This window comes from Carassius gibelio, chromosome A3, assembly GCF_023724105.1.
Source record: "Carassius gibelio isolate Cgi1373 ecotype wild population from Czech Republic chromosome A3, carGib1.2-hapl.c, whole genome shotgun sequence".
NCBI classification, from domain to species: Eukaryota; Metazoa; Chordata; class Actinopteri; order Cypriniformes; family Cyprinidae; genus Carassius; species Carassius gibelio.
In genome coordinates this window covers 24014110-24034926 of record NC_068373.1, presented here as the reverse complement: position 1 = coordinate 24034926, position 20817 = coordinate 24014110, and the positions used below count along the sequence as shown (strand labels likewise).

Genomic DNA, 20817 nt, shown 5'->3' with positions numbered 1-20817 from the left:
GAAAACAATTAAATAGTTTGTTGTCAGGATAGATTCATGACTTCTTTTGTGGTTAGTGCTTTGGCCTTTCACAGAGTATTTGCACTTTTGTTAGAAGCTGTTTGGTTTGTTGGTCTTGTATTGTTCATCTTGCAGTGTTAATGTCACTGTGATCACATTATGGCTTATTATATTTAAGTGTTTTGGCTTGCGTCATCATTGTTGTCTTGCATGGATTTTCCTAGACTTATTTAAATAAGATGCTCCACTTTTAATATGTTGAAAGCATAATGCAGGATAGAGATCAATCCCAAGTTTTGCTTGCTCGGATTTCATTCACTAAATAGCTGATTTACTCATATGTATTTTTTTTTTATTCTGATTTTTTTTAGACACTGTGAATTACATACCCATAATATTAGCCATTATTGCTGCTGTAGTGGTGGTAGTCATCATCCTCATCCTCATCTACTTGACCTTCTACAAAAAAACCAGGACGGGCCATTATGATGTGAAGGATCCCAAAACACTTAAAGAACTCTTAGTGCATGAACTCCCCATGAAGGAACTCTGTTAGAGCAATATGTCTGCTTTGGTTATGACTCTCTAAGCTGGATCCAACTTCTGAGCTTCAATGTCTACAGACAGATCAGTGGGATCAAATTTCGATGTGAAATCATACAGACCAGTGCTATTTCACTTCACTCTCAGATCCAGCTGACAATCACTGTATCACAGCCAAATACTGGTTTCTGAGGATGTTGATCAACTGAAAATGGCTGAATAGCATCCTTATTAGGCTTTTATTGGATTATTGTTCAAGACATAAAGCTCTCCAAGCACATGTGGCTAAAAGCACTCTGTTAAAGACTTAAGATCTAACGGCAATTTCACAACCGTCTAACACACAGGAGCCAGCATGTCCTATCAAAGAGAGACACACAGCACAATGATCACAGCTAGCATCAAAAAAAAAAGTGAGAGCAAAAAGGGAGAGCATGCCCTCCAGCGAGATTCCTTGGGGGAATTTATAGCACAGGTCCTGTGTCTGGTCCAACCCCTGGCAGTCCCTCATTAAGCCTTGGACCAATCCTGTTAGAGAGGAGACAATAGGGAACAAATCCACAGCATGCAATATATCTTGGACGTAACATATGGAGTTCACATATAATATAAGTCTTATTTGGTGCACAAGTGTTAAACATGATAATTAAATGCATTTTTGAGAAAACCACTTTAAAGAATGTCTCAACCTTTCTATTTTCACTCATTTTGTATTTAAAATGTTATAAAGTATATTTTAAGTATATTGTGACTTCAGTAGCTCTCCATTAGCTTAAGATCTTAGCAATGATGGTCATAATTCCTATTTGGAAACGCAGGGGGAATAAACCAGACCTGTTAGTTTAGTGGTACTGCACCCCTGAAGCTTTCTTGTCACTCGCAAAGACTGAATATATATTGTTTTATATAGCTCTAAACCTGGCTGATGTATTCTACATTAGCTAAAATAATTGCTCAGAAGCTTGTATGTGTATAGCATTAGTTGAAGCGTCAAACTGGCTGCCAGTTGGTAAAGCTGAACGGTACATGTATTTTGGTTTGTTTTGCTGGCTGACACATTGACATCTTTGCTAATGCTAATGTTTGTAGTGACTGTTGTCGTAGAAATGCCTTATGACTCACCCTTGTTCATTTTGACACTGAAACTTGTTAAAAAGTAATGAAGATATTAAAAAGAGTGGAATTTGGCTGTCTGTTTTAAAATGGTGGCATAATTGTGGACCATACTCTTGTGTAGAATAAAATAGCTTAGTTTTCATTGCATTTGGATGTACATCATTTCAAACATGTCAGAAGTATGATACATTGCTTTAGGGGGTGAAACTGTTACTTGGAACTACTACTAGCTGTATATACTTGTGCACTGCTTCGTTTTGTGAAACACAAGTTACTGAAGAACACTACTGAATGCCCTATTCTACGGTGCCTGGGAGAGGACATGGTCGGGTCACTTAGTTTTGTCGTGGCCACGAGATATTAATTCGTGGGAATGTCATATTAACTCATGGGAACATCATATTATGTTGTGGCCTCGAGATCATTTTGTCGAGGTAAAGGCATCCTTATGTTGTGGCCTCGAGATGTTATGTTGAGGAAACGACATGTTTGAGTTTCATTTGTATACAAACCTGCGCGACCATTGCAACCCGGGATTATCAGAGATGGATTCATTAATATTTTATTTTGAATTAAGAAAATATCATAGAAAATATTTTATTATTAAATCATTATATTAGACATATGCCTTGGCTTTATTACCGGACTTTATTATGTGTGATAGTCAGCATTCAAATGAAGATTATCATGAATAAATGTTACATAAAGTGCATATAATAAGAAATTTTGACCATTAACTGATTGTCCTTTTCCGTAATATTTGTATTTTATTATTATTTTTATTATTATTAGATCATTTTTATTGGTTATATTTTATATTCATTTATATATATATATATATATATATATATCGTCGCATTTTATTAGCCCTATTACTTTCCAAAATAATGAAGGCTAAAATGCCTGTAGTCTAAAGTAAAATGTTTACAAACATAATAAAAACAAATCCTATGACGTTTAGGCTAAAACGTCAATCCAAAAACAAATTAATTTAAGGTGAAAGTGATGTCTACTTCTCTCATTCGGCACAAATCAAATGTTTCCATGTTCCTTGCAAATCTGGATGCTAAAATATGATTTAGTATATAGTAATTGTACTTTCATGGACATAAAACATAATCCTTCACATCGGCTCAGTGAGGCGCGGTAAAGCTGAACGCAACATTTTGTACAATGAAGCGGTGCAACTTTTTATTTGTTCCTTTAACTGTTTTATTTTGATAATGAACAGGCTTCAATATGGCAAAATGAAGTTGTGTCAGCGCGTTGGTCATACCAACGCTGGTTGGTAAAAAATAAGCAAAACATCTTTGCACTATAACACATTTTTTCTTTCATTTCGTTAATCTGTCAATATGATTTAAGTTAAATATATTTAGTGTATATGCCTATATTCCTTTTTATGTAAGCCTATGGTTTTTCTGTTTTCTCCATTCACAGAAGCGCTGCAGGTGCGTGTGATCTGAATTCATCTTACAGTATCCTCAGATAAACTCTAAGGGTGGTGCATTGCCATTGCATGAACATAATATGATGTTCTCGCAAGTTAATATGACGATCCCACAAAATAATGTCTCGTGGCTTGACAAAACTAAGTGAACTGACCATGTCCTCTCCCAGTCACCGTACTATCCAGCTCGACCCGCGGAGTGTTGCCTGCTGGTACAACAGATCTGTTTCTGTTTACTACTACAATTGAGTCACAAGAACGCTTATGAGTGATGCTCTGGTTGCACACTCACAAATTATCCTCTATTCATGAGTACAGACAGAGTATTCAGACATGCTGCTAATAACGGGAAAGCATATAGTTTTTTATTACACAATATGTTGTTATAACAAGAAAAAGATGGTGTTTTTACCGCAGTTATATTGTTTTTACGACATATCTCATTATTATGAGAAAATATTTTGTTTTAATGAGAAAACATCTTATTATTATGAGAAAATATGTCGTTTTAACAAGAAAAGATTACATTAAAACAACATAACATCTTGTTATTACGACATAAATGAGTGGAAAAAATTATATGTGTATTGCAACAATGCGTCACCGTATATAATAACAGGAAAACATAGTTTTTATGACATAATATGTTGTCATAATGAGAAAAAAATTCAGTTTTTACAACATAATTATATTATTTTTATGACATATCCCGTTATTACGAAAAAAAAAAAAGTAATTTTAACAAGAAAACATCAAATTATTACGAGAAAAGATGTCATTTTAAGGAAAAAAGATGAGGTTTTAACGAGAAAATATCTCATTATTACGAGAAAAGTATTCTCGAATTCTCTTCACATGTCTCTTTTTGGATCTGCTGTCGCTGCGTTATCACCTTGATTACTGCCAAATGTTTTCATGCTTATTTTCAGTTAAACTGTTCTCTTGCTTGAACAACTCTTTCATGCAACTGTGTTTGGGGTCCTGCTAAACATCTTAAATCAAGCAGCCTAAGCTGGTTTACTGTCCTTAGGTGGTCTCCCGGGTCTGGCTAGTTTTTGAGGGATTTGGGGCTGTGCAGCTAAATCATCTAAACACTAGGTTTGCCTGGCTGGGAGTCCAGTTTAAACCAGCTAGTTAAGGCTAGGAGGTATTTAGAGAAAATGTGTCCATGAAATGCAAAACATCATAGACGCTGGAAATACCACACTGATAACAACACAAAATAGGAAGTTTCTAGTTCACAGAATGGAACGAAAGGCTTTTGTATTGGGCTTGACGGTGTTACTCACTTAACTAAGTGCCCTGGGAAAACTACACAAGATTGTGACTCTGTTTTGAAACATGGTTAATATGTTTATAAAGTTTTCTAAAAAAAAAAAAAAGTACTTATTTGAAGAATTTGGCATTTCAGTTACTCTGTTATGCTTGATATGTCTTCCAGATATTTCCATCAGCACAGTGAATCACACAGAACCAATGATAGCGGGCAAGCAGTATGACCTCCAGTGCTCGATTAAGTATGTGGCTCCTTTTAAGATTGTTGATGTGGGATGGTACAAATGGAATAAAAACAACATCATTGAAACCATCAAGACTCCAGACATTTTAACATATACAGTCCAGATCCGCCCACACAGAGCTGATAATGGATCTCAATTCTGGTGTGAAGCAAAGCTAGAAGCAGAAGGAACTCAACGAACTTCAACAATGAAATCAGCAAATCTCAGCATTACTGTACATTGTATGTACAATCATTTGTTCAAGTTCTTAGCAGGTATTTCAGTGGTCTTGATTATTATCATGCGAAAGCTGTTTTTGTCTTTGCTCTTTCCTGTAGTTAAACCGATCATCAATGAGACCAAATTGCCCTCCGTAGTGCCTGTGTTTCGAGGATATTCAGAGGAGATTGTTTGTGAAGCCGAGGGAAACCCAAAACCAACAATCAGCTGGATCCTCGGCACAAATGATATAGTTTATAATAAAGCTCTTACTATATCAGAGTCAACACCTGAGTATGTGTCCTGCGTTGCAGAGAATTCTGTTGGCACGACGACCAGAAAAGTGAAAGTGTTCATACAAGGTAACTATGCATTTGTGTGTCATTTTCTTTTTTTCCAACAGCTGTTGAAACTTGCTTTAGTAAAACTGACAGTAATATTACAAAAGGAATTGTGACTGTTTAGAATTGAATTTTTATATATATATTTGCTGGTCTGATATTAAACAAAATGTTTATTTTGGTTATATTAAATATGCTAATTATCACGAGAAAATGTTGTCAGGATAGATTCATGGCTTCTTTTGTGGTTAGTGTTTTGGCCTTTCGCAGAGTATTTGCACTTTTGTAAGAAGCTGTTTGGTTTGTTGGTCTTGTAATGTTCATCTTGCAGTGTTAATGTCACTGTGATCACATTATGGCTTATCATATTTAAGTGTTTTGGCTTGCGTCATAATTGTTGTCTTGCATGGATTTTCCTAGACTTAATTAAATTAGATGCTCCACTTTTAATATGTTAAAATGAACCCTGACGATTCATATGCATCGATCTTGAAACATGATGTTTGAATCATGAATCACCGATCTCGGACAGTAATCGATTTAAAACGCTAAGAATTGAATGAATCGTGATTTCTATAGCGTTTCAATGCTTTCAAAATATATACATTAAATTACTATGCAGAAATTTAATGGAGACCTTGAACAGTGTTCGTGCCTTGCATCTATCCTTCACGCACTCCACTGTTTACGCTACCACCTGTGACTGTCATTGCGAACAGAGTCACAAATGAATTCTGTTAATTTTACATTGTTCGTCTCTGACGTAGCTGATGACGTGTGATCTCTCTGGCCAGTTATACTAAAGTGAAGTAGCTTTACTTTTATGTAGCTTGTCAATGGCTCTCTGCATCTTAATGACGGCATTACCTGAGCAGTCGAAAGCTGCTTATTTATTGCATGTATGGAGCAGAGATGTAAGTGTCTAAATCATACGCACAGTTCCATTGAATGATAAATATGTTTTAACAATGCTTATAACCACAGCATTAACAACAACCTTGAAATAAGAGCGCAAGCTTTATCTGATAATCAGATGCATGAAAGGAGCGTTAGTAGAAAGGTAGGAAGTATATTTTCTACCTTATTCTGTGCAGAAAATTTAAATAATAACTAAGTAAATGTAGTAGCCTATATAAAACAATCATAAAATTGCCATTAGGAAAAAAATATTGTTTACAAATGATTATTGTCGAGCAGTGTATTTGATTTCTTACAGCAAATGTATTATATTATTATATTAACTATATGCCTTGGCTACCTTATTATCTGTTATAGTCAGCTTCCAAATGAAGTTTATCATGAATAAATGTTACATAAAGTGCATTATATAAGAAAAAAAATTTATCCACCCTACAGTTTTGTCCATTAACTGATTGTCTTTTCCCCATAATATTTGTATATTATTATTGCTATTATTATTAGACTATTTTTATTGGTTATATTTTATATTCATTTATATAAATTGTTTTTGCTTCATTTCCATATCTTTACTTAACGTTCTGAATACCTTTGTAAATTATAGCCTACTACTATACAGTAGTGATGGGAAGTTCGATTATGTTCCACGAACCGGTTCTTTCGGACGGTTCGATTCAATAAACCGGTTGAAAAAAACGGTTCAGCGGTTCTTTTACGCTCGACGTAATGACGTCATTGGCGATGACGTAATGGCGTCACGTCTATCAAACGTTCAAATATATAAAGTCAGTAGTCATAACTTTAGTCAGTTAAAAACTGAAAAAAGTTTACATTTGAAAATGAAAAGTCATGAAAAGTTTACATTTGGGTTTTGCAACAACACCCAAATACAGTAACAGCAATAATGTGCATATGAGGATTTACAGGACTAAATGACTACAGGCCTGTGGCTTTAACGTCTGTGGTCATGAAGTTATTTGAAAAACTAGTGCTGGCCCACCTGATGGACATCACTGGACCCTTGCAGTTTGCCTACAGAGCAAACAGGTCTGTGGACGACGCAGTAAACCTTGGACTGCATTATGTTCTGCAACACATAGACAGACCAGAGACTTGTGTTAGGATCCTATTTGTGGACTTCAGCTCAGCGTTTAACACTATCATTCCCTACCTTCTCCTGCGCAAACTACCTCAGCTCTCCGTGCCCACCTCCGTCTGTCAGTGGATCAACAGCTTCCTGACAGACAGGCAGCAGCTAGTGAGGCTGGGAAAATACACATCCAGCACCCGTACAATAAGCACCGGAGCTCCCCAGGGCTACGTTCTCTCCCCACTTCTCTTCTCTTCTCCCACCACCAACATGTAAACCAACGATTGCACATCTAAGGACCCCTCTGTCAAGCTCCTAAAGTTTGTAGATTACGCCACACTCATCGGCCTCAATCAGGAAGGTGACGAGTCTGCTTACACACAGGAGGTTAAAGAGCTGGCTGTCTGGTGCACTCTCAACAACCTGGAGCTTGACACGCTCAAAACAGTGGAGATGATCGTGGACTTCAGGAGAAACCCCCCTTCTCTCCCCCCACTCATCTTGAACAGCACTGTGACTGCAGTGGAGTCATTCAGGTTCCTGGGAACCACCATCTCTCAGGACCTAAAGTGGGACATTCACATTGACTCCATTGTGAAAAAGAATCAGAATCAGAATCAGAATCAGAATCAGAATGAGCTTTATTGCCAGGTATGTACACATACGAGGAATTTGTTTTCGTGACAGAAGCTCCGCAGTACAACAGAATGACAGCGACAGAACATAAAACACATAATAAAAGAATAAAAAATACAAATAAGTAGAGAGTGAATAACAATATACAAATGACAATTGTAGGCAAGTATATTACAAAATGAAGTTATGTATGTACATATATATTGTGTGCAAAATTTAAGTGTATACTAAGTATGTGTGTTAGATAAATAAAGTGTGTGTGTATATAAATATAAAGTGTAGTGTGTCCGCCGTTATTATAAGCTGTTCATAAGATGGATTGCCTGAGGGAAGAAACTGGTCCTGTGTCTGGTCGTTCTAGTGCTCAGTGCTCTGTAGCGTCGCCCAGATGGCAACAGTTCAAAGAGGGAGTGTGCTGGATGTGAGGGGTCCAGAGTGATTTTGACAGCCCTTTTTCTCACTCTGGATAAGTACAGTTCTTGAATAGATGGGAGGGTTGAACCGATGATTCGCTCAGCAGTCCGGACTACCTTCTGTAGTCTTCTGAGGTCAGATTTAGAAGCTGAGCTGAACCAGACAGTTACTGAAGTGCAGAGGATGGATTCAATGATGGTGGAGTAGAACTGTTTCAGCAGCTCCTGTTGTCAGGAAGCTGTTGATCCACTGACAGACGGAGGTGGGCACGGAGAGCTGATTTAGTTTGGGCAGGAGGAGGTTTGGGATGATCGTGTTGAAGGCCGAGCTGAAGTCCACAAACAGGATCCTCACATAAGTCCCCGGTCTGTCTAGGTGTTGCAGAACATAATGCAGTCCGATGTTTACTGCATCGTCCACAGACCTGTTTGCTCTGTAGGCAAACTGAAGAGGATCCAGCAAGGGTCCAGTGATGTCCTTCAGGTGGCCCAGCACCAGTTTTTCAAATGACTTCATGACTACAGACGTTAGAGCCACAGGCCTGTAGTCATTTAGTCCTGTAATTTTGGGTTTCTTAGGGATGGGGATGATGGTGGAACGTTTGAGGCATGAAGGGACTTCGCACAGCTCCAGCGATCTGTTGAAGATCTGTGTGAAGATGGGGGCCAGCTGGTCAGCACAGGATTTCAGACAGGCTGGTGTAACACAATCTGGGCCTGGTGCTTTTTTCCTTTTCTGCTTCCGGAAGACCTGGCGCACAGCATCCTCGCTGATCTGAATTGCAGGTGTGGGGGAGAGGGGGGATGCAGGAGGTGAGAATGGTGAGAGTGCTTGATTGGAGAGGTGTTCAGGATGGGTTGCAGGAGCTGTTAATGGTGTGAACGGTAGTTTGAGGCCCAGCAGAGGTTGTACTTCCTTCGCCAGCTGAGGAAGTTTAACCTGCCACAGGAGCTGCTGAAACAGTTCTACTCCGCCATCATCGAATCCATCCTCTGCACTTCAGTAACTGTCTGGTTCAGCTCAGCTTCTAAATCTGACCACAGAAGACTACAGAGGGTAGTCCGAACTGCTGAGCGAATCATCGGTACAACCCTGGCATAATTGTCAGATAAATGATAAATGAGCGTGTTTACAAATTAAACTATGTTTTGTGCCAGAGCTAAGTAAGTTTGTGATGTGGCTATAGTCCCGTCAAGCACTGCATTAGCGCCGCCACTGGCATCTAATAAAGTCCAGTAGCCAAGGCATATGGTTAATATAATAATCTAATAATAAAATATTTTCTATAATAACTAATATAATATTTTCTTAATTCAAAATAAAATATTGACCAATCCATTTCTAATAATCCCAGTTTGCTATGGTCATGCTTGTTTGTTTAGGAATTAAACTCGTGGCCACGAGAAAAAACATGTCGTTCCCTTAACATAAGAAGTCATGGCCACGAGAAATTGATTTTGTTTACAAAATAATATCTTTCCACGACATAACAAGAAGTTCCCACGAGTTAATATGATTTTCCCACAAATTAATATCTTGAAGCCATGACAAAACTAAGTGACCCGACCATGTCCTCTCCCAGTCACCGTACTATCCAGCTCGACCCGCGGAGTGTTGCCTGCTGGTACAATAGATCTGTTTCTGTTTACTGTGAAAGCAGTTTTTTGTCTTTGCTCTTTCCTGTAGTTAAACCGATCATCAATGAGACCAAACTGCCCTCTGTAGTGCCTGTGTTTCGAGGGTATTCAAAGGAGATTGTTTGTGAAGCCGAGGGAAACCCAAAACCAACAATCAGCTGGATCCTCGGCACAAATGATATAGTTTATAATGAAGTTCTTACTATATCAGAGTCAACACCTGAGAATGTGTCCTGCGTTGCAGAGAATTCTGCTGGCAAGACGACCAGACAAGTAAAAGTGTTCATACAAGGTAATTATGCATTTGTGTCTCTCTCTCTCTCTTTTTTTTTTTTTTTTAGCAATTTCCAAGAGCTTGTTTCAGTTTGCTTTAGTAAAACTAACAGTATTACTACAAAAAGGAATTTTGACTGTTTAGAATTGTATGTTTTAATGCATATACATATTTGCTGGTCTGATATTAAACAAAATGTTTCTTTTGGTTATTTACAATATGAAAATTTGTTGTCAGGATAGATTCATGGCTTCTTTTGTGGTTAGTGTTTTGGCCTTTCACAGAGTATTTGCACTTTTGTTAGAAGCTGTTTCGTTTGTTGGTCTTGTATTGTTCATCTTGCAGTGTTAATGTCACTGTGATCACATTATGGGCCCTATCTTGCACCCAGCGCAATTGACTTTGTACACCGACGCATGTGTCATTCCTATTTTGCACCTGCGCAAAGCGCGCTTTTCCCTCCACAGAAGCACGTCGCTAAACTAGAGAATGAACTTGCGCTCCCTGGGCGGTTCAGCGCAAAAAAGGAGGCGTGTTCCGGCGCAAACAATCCCTGGTGCTATTTTGCTGTTCCATTAAACAATTGCGCCACTGACCAGAAAAAACCTAGTCTAAAGTCAGTGGCGCGTTGCGCGTTGTTCATTATGCTATTTTAAGGGCGCATGCTTGACCATAATGTATATAGCGTGCACAACGCGCATACACTTTGCTCATGTAATCTACACAGATGCAACAGTTATTTTTGCAAATCATAAATTGTTACACTATGAAAATATTAACACATGAGATGACGGAAATCATTGTGGTGTGCCACGAAGATGTGAAAAAATAGGCATAAATCTAGCTTACAAATTATTCAGGCTAATTGTAGTAATTAAGGATCAGACCTGTTTGAGGTCATATATGTATATAAGGACATCTGACAAATTGGTTTGTCCGTCAAGAACCAGGAAAAAAAAAAAATCGATGAAAAAATTGTGGCTATTTCCTCCCACGCCTGTTTAACCGACGCTATTTTGGGTGGGTTTCTCCCATCCCCATACAACACAACTTCTCTGTCTTTCACTGCTCTTACAAAAACATCAGTCTCCTCGGCTGTGAACCGCTCCTGGCGTGCGCCTGGTAAATACGCCATAATAATAGCAATCCATAATGGAACTTGCGCAACTGCTTTTAAAGGGAATGTTGGATGACGCTCTGATTGGTTTATTTCACGTTACGCCCAAACCACACCTATGAATAATGAAGCTACTTCAGACCAACCCACTTTAGATTTGCGCCGGGCGCAAGAGCCATTTATCCCGCCGGGAAAATAGCAACAGCGCCGAGACCCGCCCACAAACTTACTTGCGCTTCGCGCTTTGACACTTGCGTTTCAGATCGTTAAAATAGGGCCCTATGGCTTATTATATTTAAGTGTTTTGGCTTGCGTCATCATTGTTGTCTTGCATGGATTTTCCTAGACTTAATTAAATTAGATGCTCCACTTTTAATATGTTGAAAGCATAATGCAGGATAGAGATCAATCCCAAGTTTTGCTTGCTTGGATTTCATTCACTAAATAGCTGATTTACTCATATATTTGTTTTTATTTTTGACAGAGAATTACGTACCCATAATATTAGGCATTATTGCTGCTGTAGTGGTGGCCATCTCAGTCATCATCTTCATCTACATCTACTTCACCTACTACAAAAAAAAACCCAGGACGGGCCGTTATGATGTGAAGGAGCCCAAAGCACATAAAGAACCCTTAGCGGATGAAGTCCCCATGAATGAACTCTGTTAGAGCAATATGTCTGCTTTGGTTATCACTCTCTATGCTGGGTCTATCTTCTGAGCTTCAATGTCTGCAGACAGATCAGTCGGATCAAATTTCGATGTGAAATCATACAGACCAGTGCTATTTCACTTAGTATTTCACACTGTATCACAGCCAAACACTGGTTTCTGAGGATGTTGATCAACTAAAAATGGCTGAATAGCATCCTTATTAGGCTTTTATTGGATTATTGTATGTATATATATATACACTTAAAAAAAGCAAAACTTATATTGTATATCTCAGGCACACTGATCATTTTTAATATTTATACAGCTATATATATATATATATAATTATTACAACTATGTTGAGAAAGACACTGAAGCACTAGAGGTTGTAATTTTGTGGCGACTTTAGGATTTGGAACAAGAGTTTCCTTTTCCTAAGCTGTATGATCACTTTGTGATCAAAGAATGTAAATTGTCTCAGGCCTCACTTTAAATAGAATCTAATTTTTTGTAGAATATAGTCTATTTATTATATGGAATTCACATACAATATAAGTCTTATTTGGTGCACAAGTGTTAAACATGATAAATAAATGCATTTTTGAGAAAACAGTTTTAAAGAATTTCTATTTTCACTCATTTTGTACTGTAAAATTATAGAAAATATATTTTTAAAACTTAGTTTAAGAAATACTGCTATTGCAGTAGCTCTACATTAGCTTAAGATCTTAGCAATGATGGTCATAATTCCTATTGGGAAACGCAGGGGGAATAAACCAGACCTGTTAGTTTAGTGGTACTGCACCCCTGAAGCTTTCTTGTCACTCCCAAAGACTGAATATATATTGTTTTATATAGCTCTAAACCTGGCTGATGTATTCTACATTAGCTAAAATAATTGCTCAGAAGCTTGTATGTGTATAGCATTAGTCCAAGCGTGAAACTAGCTGCCAGTTGGTAAAGCTGAACGGTGCATGTATTTTAGTTTGTTTTGCTGGCTGACACATTGACATCTTTGCTAATGCTAATGTTTGTAGTGACTGTTGTCGTAGAAATACCTTATGTCTCACCTTTATTTATTTTGACACTGAAACTTTATGTTATGTAGATTAAAAAGAGTGGAATTTGGCTGGCTGCATGGTTTTAAAATGGTGGCATAATTGTGGACCATACTCTTGTGTAGAATAAAATAGCTTAGTTTTCATTGCATGTGGATATACATCTTTCAAACATGTCAGAAGTATGATACATTGCTTTAGGGGGTGAAACTGTTGGAACTACTACTAGCTGTATATACTTGTGCACTGCTTTGATTCTATACTAGCTTCATTATTTGTAAAGCACGTGGTACTGAAGAACACTACTGAATGCCCTATTCAGCTCGACCTGCAGAGTGTTGCCTGCTGGTACAACAGATCTGTTAATGTTTACTGTTACAACTGAATCACAAGAACGCTTGTGAGTGACGCTGGTTGCACACTGAGAAATGATCATCTATTCATGAGTACTTAGTCTTCAGACTGCTCCTTTCTGCATACTGTATAGTAGGGAAGTATGCATTAGTCATGACCAATGTTTGTGGGGGTCCAGTATGACTCATATCTTGAGACACATTTTGGTCTTTAAAGACGTAATGCGATGTTCAAATAGACTTTATCTAAAAAGACAGGTGAATGAGCCCTATCTCTATAGTCCCCGATTTGTCGTGACAAGGGTGCAAATGAATAAAGTTGCAACGTGCACTTTTAGAGAGATGTGTGGGGGAGGGATAACATTAACTGAACCGGGCAGCTATGCGAGGGGAAGACTGGGCAGTGGTTTCCTGCGATAAATGAAGGGTCAGAGACTGTATGCTGTGTTACTGCCTGAACAGTTAAACACCGTTATCTGGTTAAAACGCTTTCGATACAGCGCAGCTACATTTAAAATGACGTCGCGGCGCGATCGGATTCTCTTCACATGTCTGTTTTTGGATCTGCTGTTGCTGCCTTACGCGTTGTGTGGTAGGACATTTTTATAACTAGTGTTATTTTTTAACAATCCTGAAGAAAAAGTTATATGTTATCAGATCAGTTTTCCGTGTTAAACTTTAGAAAGGGGGTTTAAATAAGTTAAAGAGGGATTAAAAGGCCCTGGTATGTTATTTCTTCCGCTGTGACTCGCTTCTGAGAAGACTCAGTAACACTGTTTAAATAGTGAGAGAATAACGTCAAACAATATAAATACACTGTGTTTGCTCTCATTAACAGACTGCTTTTAGCTGTTTAACCACAGACACAGTCTGGCAGTAGTTGTAGATGGACAGCAGAGTTAGTCTTTAAAAATTTCGTCACGGACTGAAGGTAAGGGGTCTCCTGAAGCTAGTATTTATGAGGAAACATCACAGTTTTGTTTCACCTTGATTACTGGCAAATGTTAACATGCTTATTTTCAGTTAAACTGTTCTCTTCCTTGAACAACTCGTACGTGCAACTGTGTTTGGGGTCCTGCTAAACATCTTAAATCAAGCAGCCTAAGCTGGTTTACTGTCCTTAGGTGGTCTCCCGGGTCTGGCTAGTTTTTGAGGGATTTGGGGCTGTGCAGCTAAATCAGCTAAACACTAGGTTTGCCTGGCTGGGAGTCCAGTTTAAACCAGCTAGTTTAGGCTAGAAGGTATTTAGAGAAAATGTGTCCATGAAATGCAAAACATCACAGCCGCTGGAAATACCACACTGATAACAACACAAAATAGGAAGTTTCTAGTTCACAGAATGGAAGGAAAGGCTTTTGTATTGGGCTTGACGGTGTTACTCACTTAACTAAGTGCCCTGGGAAAACTACACAAGATTGTGACTCTGTTTTGAAACATGGTTGATGGTTCTTTGTGGTCAAAAAGCAATAGCTGCAGCACACAAGCTACAAACCTACCTTGTGCCAAAACAGCAGTCAGCTTAAGCGTGGATATGTTTTTTTTTAAAGTTACAGTTACTCTGTTATGCTTGATATGTCTTCCAGATATTTCCATCAGCACAGTGAATCACACAGAACCAATGATAGCGGGCAAGCAGTATGACCTCCAGTGCTCGATTAAATATGTGGCTCCTTTTAAGATTGTTGATGTGGGATGGTACAAACAGAATAAAAACAACATCACTGAAACCATCAAGACTCCAGACATTTTAACATATACAGTCCAGATCCGCCCAGACAGAGCTGATAATGGATCTCAATTCTGGTGTGAAGCAAAGCTAGAAGCAGAAGGAACTCAACGAACTTCAACAATGAAATCAGCAAATCTCAGCATTACTGTACATTGTATGTACAATCATTTGTTCAAGTTCTTAGCAGGTATTTCAGTGGTCTTGATTATTATCATGCAAAAGCTGTTTTTGTCTTTGCTCTTTCCTGTAGTTAAACCGATCATCAATGAGAACAAACTGCCCTCCGTAGTGCCTGTGTTTCGAGGGTATTCAGAGGAGATTGTTTGTGAAGCCGAGGGAAACCCAAAACCAACAATCAGCTGGATCCTCGGCACAAATGATATAGTTTATAATGAAGTTCTTACTATATCAGAGTCAACACCTGAGTATGTGTCCTGCGTTGCAGAGAATTCTGTTGGCACGACGACCAGAAAAGTAAACATGGTATTAAAAGGTAATTATGCATTTTTTGCATTTTTTGGGGGTTTACACTTCCAACTCTTTCCGCTTTCTTGGAGTTTAAATGTAGTTTTACTTTAAAATATGGGGATCTTTCAAAACTTTAAGTTTGATCAGGCCAGACACTTGTTTAAAAATAAAATGCATAATGTTCAGAAATCATAATGAATAAAATTTACGAAATCATTAAAAAGGATGCAAGAGAAACATTGAAATGCATTGAAACACATGTGCTATGAGTAACCATTTCATTTTGCTTGTTTGCGTATGGTAAAATCATGAAATATGTTTTTTGTTGTTGTTTTTATTAGCTATTTTAGCACTTGTCTGTTTAGGCTGTGTTATTTGTCTGATCTTTTGGTGTGCTTTATTTCTCTTGACACAGAGGATTACCTGCCCTTGATAGCAGGACTTATTGCAGTCATTGTGGCATTCATCTCAGTCATCTTCATCTTCATCTACTCTATCTACTACAAAACAGCCAAGATGGGCCATTATAGCCTGAAGGATGCCAAGCCTAGTGCACAAAATGGAGACATAGCACAGAATGGCAAACACAGCCCTATTCCTATGAAGAAATTCTCTCAGAGTGATATCCTTGCTTAGGTTATGAATCCTTGGGTTTGCTACAACTGCCGAATCACAGAGTCCACAATTAACAAGGGATTGTGACAATGGAAGTTTTTAGGCCTTTACTCTGGGGCTAATTTCTTCATGGCTTCAATGTTTTTATTTTATGGAGCACCTGTTCATTCACTTCACTCCCAGATCCAGAGTAACTGTAAATTACATCACAAAATGAACTTTTCAGTATCCAGCAGTCTGCTGTTTAATGGACCAGAGGAAACTATCTGACAGAACAGATGAAAATGAAATACTGAATGAATTTCAAATGAAAGGACCTGGTGTCTGCAGATCTGGAGATCTTGACATAAGTGAATGTTCATCAACTACAAAGTGACATTATTTGAGTAATATTTTCTTTGTATGCCTATTTAAGGGAAGGCACTTGTTAAATTGTTTAACAAGACTTTTCTTCTGTATTTGTCTTTGGCACCTTGATCAGTTTGAATTTTTGTGTTTTGTCAAGTATATACAGTATATATTAAGAAATTATGTTCTATTAACAAATTTCAGGAGGAGCACGTTTAGATAATCAACCAATTAAGCATTATAGTAAATATACAGCCAACTTACCTCTGTTTTATGATAGTTTTCAGGCCCAGCTCCTCACTTTCTAACTATTCCTATCCCAGTTTGGGATATGGGGGGAGTTCTCTGGGAGATCTGAGCCATCTCTTTGGACAGCTTGTCAAATATGCAAAACATTCGCTCAGTCTGATCATATGTAAATGTAACTTGTGAAAGACACTATAGTTGAGTCTGTTACTTTGTTAAACAAGTTTTTCATTTAAAGTTTCAATTCCCTTGATAGAATCTGCATTTTAGAGGTTGGAAATATTGCACACGGTGACTGTGAAGAAGTGAAAGCTTAGGTTTGAGGGGTCTCATGGTGAACCTGTGGGAAAATATTTGGATGGATTTCTAAAAATTCTCTCAGGCCTCATAGTCTGTAAAAACATGAGATGCTGTAGATTAAATAAGTGTGCCAGTTTTATGGCTCAAGGTGTATAATGTTGTTGAAAGCATAGTTTTGACGGCTCTGTCATCATATACTCACCCTCATGTTGTTCTAAAACCTGCATGCTATTGTTTTTTTCCCCTTCTTTTTATGTTGTTCATTTTTGCCATGACTGTAAAGCTTCAAAAGAAAAAAAACATCATCATAAAGGTAGCCCATATAACTACATATTCCAAGGAAACATGCATGTTTTGTTTATTTTCAGTTTGAGATGTGTGGTCACTATCAATCGCTGTTGAATGGAAAATCATTGTGTTACGATGATTCAAAAATTCTACGTTTCAGTTCAACAAAATACTTAGTCACACAAGTTTGGAACGACACGAGGATGATTTAATGATGACCGAATTGTTTGTTTGAACTATCTTTTTAATCATGTCACTGAATTTATATGCATTTAATCTCAATATGAATGTAATCTCACCATTTCTGGTGGGTTTTAAAATTTGTGTATGGAATTTATACCATCTGTCCTTATAAGCACATGACATTTGAATTTGTAAATTAATTTGTGGAGAACATTTTAGGAAAAATGTTTTATCTAATAAAATAAATATTCTTTCCATAGAATTGTTTTCACTCTTGTGCAAAAAAAAACAAACAAAAAATGTAATTTTAGATGTATGGCTGGGAGGCCAGTTGACCAACCAGCATCGGCTGGTTTTAGCTGTTTCTAGCAGGTAAAAAAGTATTCTGCTGGTAAGAAGGTTTGTAGCCCCTTGATAATGCGCCATGTTACAGAGAGTCTGAGATTAAAGGCGTCTTCGTAACTCTCGCAGTACCATTTAGCCATTTCTCTCAGAAGCTTGTGCGCACGGTTCTCCCATATGACCTGCGTGAATGCTTTCGTTTCTATAGGTGCTTCCGTAGAAAAAGATATCCCCAGTGATCTGGGTGCGGTTTCGCTTGATGAGCTGCCTGACAGACGCTAGGAAGAGGCGACACATATATATCTTCGCACAGCTGGATCCCGCTTTTGTCTGGTCGACGGTACACTCGAACACTTACAACATGTTCCAACGTTTTTATGGACTTTCAACAGTTTTACTGTTTGTGACTCTCACAGGTTTGTATTGACTTGTTTCCCTTTCATTCTTTAGATACGAGAAGCGAGAACATTCGTGAAACAGTAGCGTACGAGCTTGAATGTGTTCACGAGTGATCCAGAGAGCCGTTGACCTCTATTGTCCGCGTTAAAATATTGACCTATTTTAGTTCATTCATTACTGTATCTACAGTAAGGAGTCACCCCTGCTATCTACATAGCGCTTGTAATATGACCCCGAGTGCTCAGTATTTTTAGTGCTGGCAAACTCTTCAGCAGTGCATTTAACCTATGAATTTGTTAAGTAACAAAGTTAGTAGTTTTATAGTAGTTAATTTAGCAATTACTTATCTTGTGTTCACAGTCATCATGGCAATACGAGCTGTTTATTATTATGTATTCAATGCTGATAATACTACAAATCCCCTTGTAATCATATTACTACTAAGTTATGATGATAACAGGATTGACAAATAACCTGTGAAAATTACTTTTTAGTAAAATAATATGCCTTATTATAAAATTAAGAATAAAATGTTTATTTCCTGTTTGATTGCTAAAACAGAGAGGAGAGGATAAGAAGGCAGGGCCAAAACAGTACAAAAATACATATTTATGGAGGAAACACTGAAATGTAGAGGAATTTATTTTTAAGGTCTTTACAAAAGATAACTCATGGTAAAAGGTGGTGCCCACTTGTTATAGTAAATTGCTTATACACTTGTGTGAAATGCATGCTTCTGAATGACCCTGCTGTGTCAGTGAAAGTTTCTAAGTTTCATTTCCCAGGTGGTAAGAATTTATGAGCCTCTTTGACATGGACATGGTCTTCTACAATATCCAAAAACTTTTCTTGATTGTTTTGCATGCAGTTTGGTCAGTTTTTAGATTTAACATGTGATTATTGGTTATCTGTGTTCAGTCTTTCTAGTAATCAATATCAATGTGCATTTGTGTGTTCTTCAATGTGTTTAACAGGTGCACAAGCTGAATGTCCTGTTCAGCTCAACCCACAGAGAGTTGTTGTGAGATACAACGGTTCTGTTGCAGTTAACTGTAGCACTTCAGTCCCACATAAAGGGATGGGATGGGAAGCCAGTGAAGGAGCAGTGCCCAAAACCAGTAACAGTCTGATCACATGGAGAGTGTCACACCTGACAGAATGGGAGATAAAGCCATTCTGCTTCATAAACTATGAGGGACAGTGTGTAGTAGAGCTCCCAGTCATTATTTACAGTAAGTTTCTCTGTTATTGATTTTTTTTTTTGTCTTTTCATTCTCAGAAATATCTAATAAATGTACATTCATCAATGGAGATTTCAGAGTTTGTAAATCTTCCTCCACAGAGACTCCAGACAATGTGTCCATCAGCATTGTGAAACGCACAGGACCAATGATAGAGGGAGAGCAGTATCAGCTCCAGTGTGATGTTCACGATGTGGCTCCTGTTCAGAATCTCACTGTCAAATGGTATAAAGGACAGACTCTGCTGAACCAAACCACCTTCACTGAGGATAGCAAGACTCCAGTGAATGAAACCGTCACACTCCTGATCCGTCCAGACAGAGATGATGATGGAGCTCAATACTGGTGTGAAGCAAAGCTGGATCTGGGAGCAGAAGGACCTCAATATTCTACAAATAAAACATCAGCACATCTTAATGTTGAGTTGCACTGTAAGTTTATTATTGCTAAACTTGCCTTATAATTAATTGTATATTTTCTGAATGGCCTTCTAGTGGGAAGGATGTGCAATATTTCATCAAACTAAGATAATTGCTTATTAACTTAGAATTTATTATGAATAGAATTAACACAAATAAAAAGGTTCCAGTGATGCAGTATTTTACTGCTTTATTAATAACAGCTGCTCATCATGGTGCTGTGTAATGAGAAATGTCTCTCTGTCTTCCTCAGATAAACCAAAACACTCGAATTCAACAGAGACCATCATTCAAAAGGATGTGGTCACGCTAAACTGTACAGTGAAGGCAAACCCGGCTCCTGTGTACAAATGGTACTCAGATCATCTGAAAGAGGAGATCAGCTCCTCAGTGCTCCAGTCCTCCACACTCAGTCCAGGAAACTACACGTGCACCGCCACAAACTATCTGGGAACTGACACCAAAGTGTTCATCATCGAAGCTGAGCAAAGAGGTAAGTTTCGATTAAATAAACACTAATCTGCCACTTTGCCTTTGGCAGTTTGAAGTTACATTTACTGATTTTTAGGGTCTGTTCAAACAGAATTATTTTGCTATTCCACTATGCTATGTTTCCATTGTTTTTTAAATGTAATTCTAAACACGTTACTGTATATAGTTGTGTTTGACCATTGTGCTTGTGTCTCGCAGAATCTTGCATGACACAGCATTCTAAAAACAAAGTACTAAAGTTAAAAGATTAAACTTTTTTTTTTTTAAAGTGTCCCAAGACCTTGCATTTTCCACATTCCACTGCCCATATCTTGCATTTATCAAAACGTGTAAACTAGTGTGAACTAGTCCTTACTGTTCTATAGGGCTCTGCAGAAGTTAGCATTATCTAAGATTTTGGATTATGGCAGAAAATAACCTCTGTGA

The 20817-nt window shown here is 37.9% G+C and overlaps 1 protein-coding gene across 25 annotated transcripts in view; it reads left to right on the top strand.

Moving 5' to 3' along the window:
• LOC127952561 (CD166 antigen homolog) overlaps positions 1-20817 on the top strand; it is a 37939-nt gene that overhangs the window by 12713 nt on the left and 4409 nt on the right. For 3 of the 25 annotated variants that reach the window (XM_052551186.1, XM_052551242.1, XM_052551228.1), the window contains 6 exons: positions 4551-4850; positions 4947-5189; positions 9913-10155; positions 14905-15204; positions 15301-15543; positions 15934-17760. In XM_052551186.1, coding sequence (XP_052407146.1) covers positions 4551-4850; positions 4947-5189; positions 9913-10155; positions 14905-15204; positions 15301-15543; positions 15934-16154 — 1550 coding nt within the window. In that variant the 3' untranslated portion in view covers positions 16155-17760. Of the gene's footprint in view, positions 1-371; positions 1802-4550; positions 4851-4946; positions 5190-9912; positions 10156-11738; positions 13914-14904; positions 15205-15300; positions 15544-15933; positions 17761-17925; positions 18257-19213; positions 19472-19581; positions 19912-20152; positions 20393-20817 lie in introns of those variants that run through there. The other 22 variants (XM_052551284.1, XM_052551220.1, XM_052551211.1 and 19 more) reach the window with 16 other exon arrangements.